We start from the raw sequence: 13,853 nt of genomic DNA on the forward strand, positions 1-13,853 counted from the left end.
TTTTTGCACTCAAACTGTAGCATCAAAGAAGTAATTAAAAATTACAACATTAGGCAAGCCCCAGTGTTTTTTTTTTTTGTCCACTGGTTTCTTGAACTGCTGGACCGCCCTCCCCCCAACATCCTGAACCCCCCCTCCCCTAACCGATGTTTAGTGTCATGCATTTCTACATAATTTAAATTGCATAATGCAGCAGCAGTGTGCATGCAGACAATCTTGTTTATGTAGCAGTTGGTCATATGATCAATGATATTAGAGGGGGTACATGAGGCAGTATTGATGTGCCGGTCTTAAAAAACTTCCCTGCACAGTTCTGCATAGGGGCTTTCCTGGGCACACATCTCCCAGCTGTAGTAAAGCATGGTGGGACAGTCAAGGATCAGGGCTCTGGTTCAGAGTACCAAACAAGCATTCTCCTGCACTCGCAATAATTAACCCAGAGGTGTACAGTGTGAACATTTTTCCTGATGCTGATGGTCTTGCTGCCCTCTCAGGACAATGGCTATCCTCAAACTGAAACACGCGCTAGGTCAGTGCGCCCATCTCTCTTCTTTTTGTGTTGTGTTTCAGTTTGAGGATACCCATTGTCCTGTGAGGGCAGCAAGACCATCAGCATCAGGAAAAAGTTTCACACTGTACACCTGTGGGTTAATTATTATTCTTTTCCCCTTGAAAAAATTGAATGAAAGATAAAAACAGCAATCGATTTACTCGCAAACGCATGTCGCATAAACACATATTTTAGCAAGTGTATTCAACTGCCTAGAGGTCTATTCAAGTCCTTTGGTGCTGCAGGAAGACCAGGTGGTGTTCAAAATGTTGACGCCTTTCAAGGGAGAACCCTTGTTTTTCTGTTTTTGCTTCCAACCACGAAGCTTTAATAAAAGGCGGCACGCTTAGCTGAATTCATTGATTATTTGTTTATTCTGCATAATGGATATGCCATCGGGTGTATCTTTTGGTGGATTGTTCATTTATTATTCATTCTTACCTGGTACTTGTCATAAACGGCTGGGAGAGAAAACATTGCCACCACAGCTAAAAATGAAAAGACAAAACAATAATAATAAGTATAAATTGGCATTACATGTGAAAAACTGTTTCTCATGCAGGGGTAAGGGACCATCTGTGACCCATCGGATGTTCATTGGTATTAATAATAGGGTTCCAATTCACCTAGAATACAGGCTCTGTCTAGACTTTCATCTAAAAGTAGGCATACTCTTAATCTTAAAGCGGAGTTCCAGCCATTTCACTCACCTGTCCAACGGTCCAGCGATGCGGCCGCCCGAAGCCTCGATCCTCTCCCTCGGCGCCAGCATCACTGCTGTGGGCACCCGGCTGTGACAGTTTGCGGCTTCACAGCCGGGTACCCACTGCGCATGCGCGAGTCGCGCTGCGCGTCGTGATTGACCGGCAATCTTCTGGGACCTCTGACGTGTCCCAGAAGATTGCAGGGAGGGAGGGGGAGAGGAGAACTTCCGTTCAGGGCGCCGCAGCGCTCCGAGCAGAAGTGGGAGCAGGTACCTGTCAAAACTAGGTACCCGCTCCCCCCCCCAAAAAAATGACAAGCCAAATGTGGCATCTCAGGGGGTTAGAATATCTAAAGCGGAAGTTCCACTTTTGGGTGGAACTCCGCTTTAAACTCTATAAGTAGGCCTACTCAAAGTAGGCAACTACTGTAGATAACCCATAGCGAACATGGAATCTTTTGTCCTGTATTAAAGTATATCTGAAGCCATTTTTTTTTCCTTCTGGATAGTGTAGGGGAGGTTTTTTTGCCATGTGTGTCTCATTCAAGATATTTACCTTCACTTCCTGTCCTGTAGACTGAATAGGATGTGAGAAGATAACTTTCCAATGAACGGGAAATCCCCTCAGAAACAGTTGTCATGGGAACAAGTATCCTCACTAGAAGATTCCCCGCTATTTCTGCTCTGATTCAAGAACCAATTTCCTTCCCAGTAACATATTTACATCGTCAGTCAGGTTGAAAAAAGACACAAGTCCATCTAACTCAAGCAATAATAAAAAATAAAAAAAACACAAAAGAAAAACACAACCATAACTATTCCAATATACACAATCCTATACCCACAGTTGATCCAGAGGAAGGGTCTTTGCTACAGCAGGGGGAAAAAATCCTTCCTGATCCCCCCCGAGAGGCAATTGGATATTTCCTGGATCATTAGTGATAACATAACTTAGAAAAGTGAATCTCTCTACCCTCCCTCACCACTCTATCCAAATCTAAAAAAACTGCCATTAGTTATACTTTATATGTTTTTAAAACAAAAAAATGTATAGTTATAAAAAAATATATATAAATATAGTCAGTTTAAAACTTGTAAAAAAATACAAGGAACCCCACAGACCTACAAATTTAATCTATATTTACCTTATTAGCACTTTAACAACCCCCACACTATGCTTCCCGAATCTCCATCGCACTCTCATTAAGTCTGTAGATATTTCAGGCCTTCGGGTAAATTCAAGTAAAACCAAAGCCCTAAACATCTGCCCGCGACGATTATCCATATATGCTCTATTTCCCCCATTGTTGGCATTCCTCGACTGTGGACCATTTGGATGTAAAACTAACCCCTCATTACCCCTTAGGCCCTTTTCCTCTGCCAATTACTTCCCCCTTTTATGTTCTCTAACCTCGCTTATGTAGAGTTGGGACTTGCCATCCTTATCTTGGGTAGCAGGAATCATGCAGTTAAAATGACACTTCTGACCAAGTTTCTTTATTATTTTTGCATGATATAAGTTGATTTGTCAGCCTTCTTCTTGCATTCTTTCCAGAACTGGATCTTCTTTATTTGGGATCATAAACACCCAAGAATTTTCATTATTACCCCCTTAGGCTTCAAGGTAGCTTAGGAGTTCCTAAAATAACTAGATACTACAAAGTGGCACAAATTTTGCAACTGTTACATGCACCATGGATGTTCACTCCTGGGTGTTCCTTGAACCCCCAAATAATGACCCTACCCCCCATTACTGCCCTGTTGTGGCTTTCACATCATGCACCATGTATGGCCTGCCTTAGTTAATGAAAAGATGTCTAGCATCCTTAATGTTTCCCAGTCTAATGCCATAAAAATCGGGGGAACCTTGTCTCAATTACAACCTACAATCTTTGAACCCCTGATAGTCTAAGCATTCTATAATATAGTTTCCGGACCTCTTAACCCAAGTCTGTGGGGCCTGGGCTCTGTCCCCCTTTGACATCTTCCTCACCCTCTTGTTTCCTACCCTTCTTTCCTTTCTTTGTTTACTTTACCTCCCCTGTTTTTCTCTTTTATCACCTTTGGACTACTTGTGTGTATCACATAACTGATTGTTAGTGGGATCCCACATTATTTCCCTTAAGTATGGGTCCCTACTTCATGATTGTTAAGACCTATACATTATTTTCTATGTGATATGACTTGTGATCTGTACATCATTTGTGCCCCTGTGTGGACTAAACATTTGCTATCATTCATTTATTTTCTTACTTCCCTTTTTTCGGGGTAAGGGACCATCTGTGACTCATCAGATGTTCTGAACAGAAAATTACATGGAACCCCCAAACCATTTTAGTTTTAAAAAAATCTATCCTGATCTTTGCATGGTTAGTGCGCAAGCAGAGCAGATCACAAGTAAACTGAAAATAAAAATATGGAATGAAAAGATGCTAAAAGAGTGAGAGCATTCCAGAGAGAAAGAGCAGCGTGGGAGAACTCTTGGATGCGTGAGTGGGAGGTGCTAACAAGAGATGATGACAGGAGAGGATTATTGGCAGATCCAAGAGCACATTTTGGAATATAGAAGAAGACAAGGAATGAGACATAGGGGGGTTTCAGCATTACTGAAGAGCTCGTAGGTGAAGACTAGAAGTTTGAACTTAATCCCAAACGTAATAGAAAGTGCAGAGACATTGACTGAAGATGGGGGATCATTAAACAGTGAGTCTGGAGGCTGAATTAATGGCTGATTGAAGTAGTGCCAAGAAAGTAAGTGGTAAGCCTATTAGTATACTGTGAATCATTTCTCTTTGAATCATACTATGCTATGCAATATCCCTTAGTTGAAGGAGACTGCATTAAAAAGGAGACTCAGGGCTATGAATAGTTTTTAATGATATGGAATAAAAATAATTAAAATGGAGTGTTCTGGGTACATAATTGGTATAGGCATATATTTCACCCTTGTATTTTTGTGAAAGGTGTTTATCTTAATTTCTTCCTCCAAAACAATGATAGGGTACAGGCAACAAGGCAGCAAAAGTTACAAGTGCAATTGGGCCCCTGTCCATGGGGTCTGTCTAGGCTAGGGATTCTTAAATAGCGGTATGGAGACCATAGGCATGCACACATGATGTGCTGGATGTCCCTGGCATGTCCTAATCACCCCGTGTGGTGCAGATTCCCCCTACTGCCCTGCGTTTAATATGCTTCAGTTTGTGAATGGACAGGAAGCCACTCAGCACAGAGATCTTCCCGTTAATTAACTGTCCAGTGCAGCTGAGGCTATAGAGAAAGGGACTAGGGCAGCTCTATCCTCAGTCCCTTTCTCCGTTTCAAAATCGAGACATCAGGGATCTGTTTTAAACTCTGATATTTCATCAAGCATCCAAATGGGGCTCCTAAAAAACTTGCAAACAAATAAGAAAAAACAATAAAAAAAATAAACATGTAAAAAATAATAAAAATAAAAAACTACTGAAACCATCCACTGCCCTACAGACACGGCCCTCTGCTCTGCTGACATCGTCCGCTGTCCTACTGACATCGTCCTCTTTCCTACTGACATCGTCCTCTGTCCTACTGAAACTGTCCTTTGCCCTACTGAGAAAGTCCTCTGCCCTACTGACACCGCCCTCTGCTCTACTAACATCATCCTTTGTCCTACTGACATCGTCCTCTGTCCTACTGACATCTTCCTCTGTCCTACTGACATCTTCCTCTGTCCTACTGACATCTTCCTCTGTCCTACTGACATCTTCCTCTGTCCTACTGACATTGTCATTTGCCCTACTGACATTGTCCTCTGCCCTACTGAATCTGTCCTTTGCCCTACTGACACCAACCTCTGCCCTAATGACACCATGTATATATACTATATTCATATGCAAGTGTGTTTGAGCTTCAGGGTGCATACTCTAATGCAGGGGTGGGGAACCTTTTTTATGCCAAGGGCCGTTTGGGTATTTATAAAATCATTCGGGGGCCGTACAAAATTATAAACTTTAAAAAGTGCCTGTTATTTTTGGTCGAAATTTTATTTAACTCACCCCTAATGTGATGGCTGCAACTGCTTCTCTTTAGTGAGGTGTGTGATGTTAGCTGGTATTGATGATGTTGCTACTCGCAACTGCTTTTCCAGGTTTGTGTCAATCAGTCTGGAGCGCAGTCGACTTTGTGGTGGTAAGTTTTGAAAAGAACTGCTGGTGGGTAATGCTGGTGGGTATAGCTGGCTGGTACTGCTGGTGGGTACAGCTGGCTGGTACTACTGTGGGTACTGCTGGCTAAGGCTGGTACTGTTGGCTTGTACTGTGCTGTGGGTACTGCTGGCTCAGGCTGGTACTGCTGTGGGTATTGCTGATTCAGGCTTGTACTGTGCTGTAGGTACTGCCTTGGGTACTGCTGGCTCAGGCTGGTACTGCTGGCTAGTACTGCTGGCTCAGGCTGGTACTGCTGGCTGGTACTGCTGGCTGGTATTGCTGTGGGTACTGCTGGCTGGTACTTTGCTGTAGGTAATGCTGAATGCTGGCTGCTACTGTTGTGGGTACTGCTGACTCTGGCTGGTACTGCTGTAGGTACTACTTGCTCCGGCTGGTACTACTGTGGGTACTGCTGGTTCTGCTGTGTGTACTGCTGGCTGTGGCTGGTACTGCTGTGTGTGCTGCTGGCGGGAAATGCTGGCTAGCAGTGGTGCCACGCTGGAGGAAGAGGCGATGTTTCCTGTATTGGTCACAGGCGGAGTGCATTCAGACTGTCAGAATGGAGCCGGAACTATACAGGAAGCATTGGCTCCGTTCTGACAGATCAGCTGAGAGACACACTCAGCTGCACGGGGGCCGGACCAAATGACTTTGAGGGCCGCATACGGCCCCCGGGACGTAGGTTCCCCACCCCTGCTCTAATGCAATAGGCTGTGCAGACCTATGATGGGGACCAAATGATGGCATATAAATAAAGAGAAGAAAAGAAACCGGATCCTCTATATTTTTGAACCTGTAATCAAAATGGGGAACTAATATGTCAGATGACATGTAAATAACATTGTCAATATATGTACCTCCATTCTATGTTTTAATTGCAGCAAAATTCTCATTAGTTGCAGCTAGCTTGTGCATTAGTGATTTGCCATATTTATAAAGATAATAATGATAAAATTATATTTTATCATAATTTTATTTCAGCTGTACTGTGCATAGCTATCAAAATGTATAGTAAAACCAAGCTACTGACATCTCTTGAAACCATGCTGATGCCTAATATGATGATAATGATGAAGATGATGATGATGACACTCTGGGAAAGGTGATATCATGATATATTCAGAGTCTGTAATTGTAAAAAAGGATCTAAGCCAGTGGTCTACAAACTTCAGCCCTGGGACCAGATTTGGCCCTTTGTTTGCTTTTATCTGTCCCTTGGGGTACTACTCCTCCCACTGATGTAACACACCATTTCTCCCAATGACACTAAAAATGGGACACTATTTCTACCACTAATACCAAAAATGGGGCACTATTTCTCCCCTTATTATCAAAGATGGGGCACTGTTTGCTGCCACTGACACCAGGAGAATTTCTACTTTCACTGACTACAGTCCAGCCCCCCTAAAGTCTGAATGACAGCAAACTGGCCCTTTGTTTACAAAGTTTGGAGACCAAACCCCTAATCTAAGCAAAACAAAGAAACTTCTCTAATACCATTTCCTTTAGCCCCCGTTCACATAGAGGCGACCTGTGAGGCGACCTGGTCGCCTCACTGGTCGCCGCAGGTCGCCTTCCATAGGGAAGCTGCGGACCCGTTCTAATAGGAGCGACACAAGTCGCTCCGACTTAGAAAAAGGGTCCAGAGCTTCTTTGGGGCAACCAGGAGGCGACCGCCATAGACTTCAATGTTATGAAGTCCGTGGCGGCCGCTCCGAGGTCGCGGCGCGCTGCTCGCACCGCGATCTCGGAGGTCGCCACCCGAAGTCGGATCGCCCCTATGTGAACGGGGGCTTAATGTGTTCAACTAAATCAATCCTTCTGGAAAAATAGGGACACACTGTGAAAGATACACCTGCACAATACCACTTTGTTTTTCTTCCAAAAAAATCCTTACCAGCTCCACCTCTTAGTGACGGTTCACACTACTCCGGCTTGTCAGGCGCCTTGGTCGCCTGACAAGTAGCTCCCAATGCTGTGCAATGGAACTGTTCTAATCAGAGCGACTCAAGAAAAAGGTTCCTGCACTATTTTTTGGCAAAGTCGTAGCGACTTGCATCGACTTCTATTATGAGAAGTCGTTTGCAAGCCGCGATGAAGTCGCGCTGCACAGGCGACTTCAAAGTCGCCCAAAGTCGGGGCGACTTTGAGTCGGATTAGTGTGAACCGGCTCTTAGTGCGTGTGCCAAGGCAGTTATTCATTCCTACAGGTGAGCTGTATTCCACAGCATGGCTGAATATGACTCACACTTAGCAATCAATGGGGTTGTAGCACACGTGCACAAAAAAGAGAAAGTTGGAAAGTTTGCAGAAGGAAGGCTGTGCAGCCCTGGGTAAGCGTACAGGGAAGAGTACAGGAATGGGAAGGCGTTAGATTTAATGCTTTTCTAAAATTGTTTAGTTGAACAATGCTGTGCTATTGATATATGTGTATTAAGAAGCTCTACTGGACTAGAGGAAATATATGGATACAAGAAAGTCTACTCATCTAAATGACATGGTTTTAGAGGCGTTAAACAAACCCGAGAAATTGGCTTATATTAGATACATAAGTATCACTTGAAAAGAAAGTTGTGGCTTGATCTTTATTGAGTTGTGGAGACAACAGACAAGTATGGCTAGTTTAGTTTCCAAATGGGTTTATGGAAACCAATACTTTTAACTTTGTTAAAGAGGAACTGCTGTCTGCTCACATAATTTGTAATGAAAACATCTTTGCCATTCTGAAGCTTCCCTCCAACCACTTTGCATATTATTTTATATATACTGTGATTCAGTACCTGCCAAATATGCTGCAGAAATCTCTCTCCACTAAGTTTGGCTGCAGCCATTTAAACTGTGGGTAGCTGAAGCTGCTGCCTGTTCACTTCCTGGATTTATACAGACACACATATGCAGAGGCACAAAGTCACACACACACACACACATACATATACACATATATATATTATATATATATATATACACACACACACACACATACATATACACATATATATATATATATACACACACACACACACACACACACACACACACAGACAGACACACTCTCACCACTGTGCCTGCCTGCACATTTCTCCTCTCTTGATGAATACTCATGGATCTCTGCAGTCTCCTGTTATCTTCGCCCCCATCCAGCCCCCTCCAGCTCTAGTGCTCATTGGCTGTCCTATGACTCACCCCTCCTCCCTTGCTGCAAAACTCTCGAGAGTGAGAGTTGTGCATGATGTCATTAGCCTAGGCTAATTACCAGACAACAAGACACAAAAAGGTTCCAAGCTCTCCTTAACGACCAGTCTGCGACCAACCGGGGTCTGTTTGTGTCTTGTTACATGCATTGCCCTTCCGCTGCTCCTTACTGCAGAGACCAGTTACAGGTGAGGGCAGTAACCATTTGTTTGTATTACCAGACAAGAAAGAGGAAGTGGGCTGTATAACGTATTTACTGGCAGAAAAAAAATGTTTTACTATCCAAGGTTAAAACAGCAAGGGCAGAGGATTTAATAGATGGAAAGAGGAAAATATGATTGAAGGTCCGCTTTAACTTCTATGTTAAACTATAATAGCACAACTATTGTGTACGTCTATAATGTGTCAAAAGTTATAATGTTTGAAATGTATGATCACTGTTGCAGACAGACAGCAATGATTACATTAAATACCTATAAAAAGTGTGAGGACTGTGTATTATTGGAGAACTGTCTGTATTGCCCATTGGAACTGGTTACCGATGCCCATTTAATTTCTTCATGTGGGATTTTGTAAACACTAATCTGATCAGCTGCTACCAGCTTGGCAGACTGTTTTTCATTCAGAGACTTTGGCACAAGAAACCCTGTCCCTTGGATTCAGTAAAATTGTGCAAAGCATTTTGTAGTCTGGTCCCACTAACACTTTGTAAAAGCCATTAAATCTATGCAGATGGGATTTCTGTCCTAAGCAGCTGCTGTGATTAGCAAAAGTTCCCAGTGGATTAGCAACATTTGTGCTCAACTAACAGCTGTGTTGTGTCTAATCAGAATTTGGGGTAGTCATTCATTTTTCCAGTAAAAATCTCAGTTTTCTGAATTTAGTAACAATTCTTTAGTTATTTTAAATATTGTAGCTGCTGCTACAATAAGCGTATGAGGGATTCCCTGTCCCGCAGCTGCATGTGTACATGCCCCTTGTATGCCTGTAGCTATAGGGTGGGGAATGCCTTGGCTGCTTTTGATTGGTTGTGTGCAGTGAGCACTTCCATGATGGGATTAGGATCCGAACATAAAAGAAAGAAAAAGGAGGCACAACACCTAGTGCATTACCCGTGGTCACCGTATAAAATGTTTTATTAAAATGCCAAATGCATACTCACAGACAAGAAGAATGTAAAATCGCATTAAAAGATTCCACCACACATGGAATGGAACACGTCCTTGTAGATAAGACCGCTAACGTGTTTCGGGAGTCAGGCTCCCTTCATCAGAGCTGGTCATATCAACAGCAAACCCAAATATATACTAGCATCAATTGAACCGGTTCCTCCTGCCTCCTACGGGCGGTGGGCGGAACCGTCCAGTGCACAGTTGAGCCCCCTGTCCTCATTTGCCTCAAAACAATCACAAATGAGGACAGGGGGCTCAACTGTGCACTGGACGGCTCCACCCACCACCCGTAGGAGGCGGGAGGAACCGGTTCAATTGATGCTAGTATACATTTGGGTTTGCTGTTGATATGACCAGCTCTGAAGAAGGGAGCCTGACTCCCGAAACGCGTTAGCAGTCTCATCTACAAGGACGTGTTCCATTCCATGTGTGGTGGAATCTTTTAATGCGATTTTACATTCTTCTCGTCTACGAGTATGCATTTGGCATTTTAATAAAACATTTTATACGGTGACCACGGGTAATGCACTGGGTGTTGCGCCTCCTTTTCTTTCTTTTATGCATCCCAGTTGGAGTTCCCCGCCTGAGGAGAGCAGCACGCCAGTCTTCCCCTTCGGAGTGAGCGCTTGGCTGAATTGATTGTTATGATATTAACATGCATGACCTCATCTTAAATCTGATCTTTCCTGTGTAGCTGGTTCACATCTATATACTGTAGTTATTTATGAAAAATCAAGAGAAGCTCTCTGGGCACATTCGCACCTACACATGTGCATTAGTCCATCCATGCCGCATGCACAAAGATCAATATAAATCTATGTCAAAAATATCAAACTTGTATTGAATCACTAACTATATGCTTAAAATTTCATCACTCGTCACTTAGTAATAAATTGTTATTACAATTACAAGAGTGAGGTCTCTTACCCATAATAAGGAGTGTAAGTCCATTAAACAGAGCTCCAACATATGTCAGCAGCCACATTAGTACTGCAAACTAGGAAAAAAAACAGACAAAAGCAATGTGTTATATAGTCATTCACATTATAACTGGAAATTATACAGAATTCTCAACCATCGTTACGTAGTCTGCTAGTCAAGGCCCTTAACAACAACACAAAAAACGCTTAGGACTTGCAAGTTCAGTTCAATAAGGATGCTGGAGATTATACAACTTCCATAAGGACGTTTTTATTGATCAGAAAATTAATATTAAGTTCACACCGTAGGTACATAACTATGATATACACTCTACTGACCGGGAGATGAGATGAAATTGAAAACCCCGCTGTGTAGGGTATGTGGCCAGAGTAGAGGCAATCCCACGGCTGTCAGACTCAATGGCCAATATGGCCGGTGGATAGCTGTGGGGGAGAGGTTATGGTGGCTCATGGTGTGCCCATACCCAAAGGAACGCAAACTGGTGGTCACAGCGGTCGATGGCGGGGATGCCGCTGTTGGCCTCCAGAGGTACTGCACATCAGGACCGAGCGTCAGAGCAGAGGGAGGAGCGGACAGCAGAACACCATGGAGCCGAGAGCCTGGAGATGACGTCACTAGTCATCTTATTATTAATTTTATGATCCCTTCTCATGATTAATAAAAACACCCTTATGAAAGTTGTATAATCTCCAGCATCCTTATTGAACTGACATTACAAGTCCTAAATTCTTTTGAGAGATGTTTTTTGTGTTGTTGTTTCTGGAATCCTGTTTTTCCCAAGGATTATTCTCCACAGCAGCTATGGACATTGTTTTTTGTGGCCTGTGGAAGGTGTCACTAACATTACATTGGTGACTGGTCTTTGTGTGGTGTTGTAGTCAAGGCCCTTGCATCTCTGGATTGGTCAACATTACACTTGGGTTCATCTTGCCAGCGACAGAGTTAAAATACACACCTGTTTCCATGCTGCAGCACCCTGGTCATAATAGCGAGATGTCGCTCCCTTATTGGTGAAAATGCTGCAGAACCCTTGCCAGGAAGAAGCATCATTTGACACTTCTGGCCATTGAAGGAACAATGGGATGAAAACAGATGATTTTTTTTTCTGTCCCCTATAGCAAGCCTGACTGGAGAACCGTCCCAGCAACAAGTGGGGCCATTAAAACCAGGCCTACAAATGTTGACAGCCCAAATTTGTGATTGACAGAATACTTTAATTCAAGTAGCATTTTGCCTGAGCCAATCGAAGGATAATTATGCTTTTAGTATAATTATCCTACAAATAACTCTCATCCACCTTATGGTGGCCATACACATGAACTGCAAAAAACACACAGGAGGGCGCAACCACCTCCTGCATTACCACTGATAAGTTTACTGAAATCAATGAATCTGAGTAAGGGGGCATGCCCCCCGAAATGTGCCAGTATCCAGCCATTTGATCCTAGGACGAGTCACATTTCGTCCAAGCTGGAGCAAATCCGTTTTGCTTGATGTTTTTTATCGGCATGTGAGTATTCATTTGTCTTTGTGGATTCAATAAACCTACGATAGTGCATGAAATGGTTGCGCCCTCCTGCGTGTTTTTTATAATTCGTTTGGAAGACTTTCTGGTCTGTGGAGGGCTAAACCCTTGATTGGCATTGTGAAAGGAAGCGAGATTGAAGATTTCCCTTGGGTTTATTGCTGAAGTTTTTTGGAGAACATTCTTTTTTTTTTTGTTTAAATTTTCATGCCACACAGGGGAAAAGTTGATTTTGATTATTTGTTAGGATACGATTGTAATTTACGATCATAAATTATCTAGCATATCTCTGTTGCTATTATTTATTCTTATTGATTATATTATATATTGATTATATAATCTAATCGATTATACCGATTACATATTATTATCATCAATAATATTCTGCCCTGGCCGATCCAGGCAGTTTGACCGAATCCGATTAAAAATTATTCTAAAACGATTGGAAGGGAAGTTGTGGCTATTCAACTGTTTTTATTGAATCTCACATTAATCAGATTAAAAAATGGAGTGTGTGGTCACCATTATACTTAAGCTGGCATCAGTGGATGGAGGAATACGCCGATCAGGACACTGTACTGTGACATCAGCACCCACCGCTATTAGAATACACTGATCAGTGGCTGATCAAATTCAATTTTCCAACACATTTTTTCAAGCAGGGACAGTCACACACTGATTGAAATGTATCCAGTCCCTGCTGAACTGGCCAAATTAAAGCCCCGTACACACGAGAAGAAATTCGGCCGGGAAATTTCGTCCGACGACCGATCTGCCAATTTTCGGCTTGTTAGTATGGTGCTTCTGACAACCGACTCTGACTTTTCGGCCGAAAAAATCCTGGTGTGCAGGCATTAAAATTTTTGTCCTCCGTCAAAACACGTCCGATTTTCGTCTCATTAGTACAGATTTCGATGGGGAAAAATCTTATGAGTAAGACTAGGCATGCTCAGAGATGAAAGAACACATAGAAAGCAACTTCTGAAGTAGAATTCTGTCATACGGGAAAATTAGTGTGCAGTCTAGAGCACATTCCAACCAACAGACACGCACTCTGGACAAAAGACGGACGACCGGTCGGCGGAAATTCGTTGAACTTGTACGAGGCTTTAGATCCATGTATGGCCAACTTTAGTCTGGCCATACAAAGTTCAAATCTTGGCCGGTTCAGCAGGAACCGCCCGAGATTAAAACCAATAATGGGCAGGCTGAATGTACCAAGTTAAGTGATCGATCAAGTTGGGTACAACCAGCCTGCTGGATTCACTTGCGATTATCGCAAGCAACTGCTATAGCCTCAAGCGATAATCACTGTCTTCTCCTGGCAGGGATGGCTTCCCCTGCCCGTCCCCACCCCCCTGCCAGGAGAAGACAATGGCCCGGCAGGAGGGATTCCCACATTAATGCTGTCTGTGTTGATGGGTGAAATCGAGCAAATTTCTTTCCAGTGGTTGCAGGAAAGGAATTTGCACCGTCTATGACCTGCCTCTTACTACTATATTTCTCTCATTCTCTGTGACAGTCACACAGCCACCACTCCAGAAGTCTCTTAGCAGAAGAATCTCCACTCATTACTATGAATACAAAC

The 13,853-nt window shown here is 43.1% G+C and overlaps 1 protein-coding gene across 2 annotated transcripts in view; it reads right to left on the reverse strand.

Moving 5' to 3' along the window:
* The window catches only part of RTN1 (reticulon 1), a 299,713-nt gene that overhangs the window by 3,068 nt on the left and 282,792 nt on the right, over positions 1-13,853 (reverse strand). For both annotated transcript variants that reach the window (XM_082242924.1, XM_082242925.1), the window contains 2 exons: positions 10,726-10,795; positions 992-1,038 (listed from right to left, as the gene is read on the reverse strand). In XM_082242924.1, the coding sequence (XP_082099050.1) occupies positions 992-1,038; positions 10,726-10,795 (117 nt within the window). The remainder of the gene's footprint in view (positions 1-991; positions 1,039-10,725; positions 10,796-13,853) is intronic.

The sequence above is a fragment of the Pelophylax lessonae genome, assembly GCF_965119305.1.
Source record: "Pelophylax lessonae genome assembly, chromosome: 13".
Lineage (NCBI taxonomy): Eukaryota > Metazoa > Chordata > Amphibia > Anura > Ranidae > Pelophylax > Pelophylax lessonae.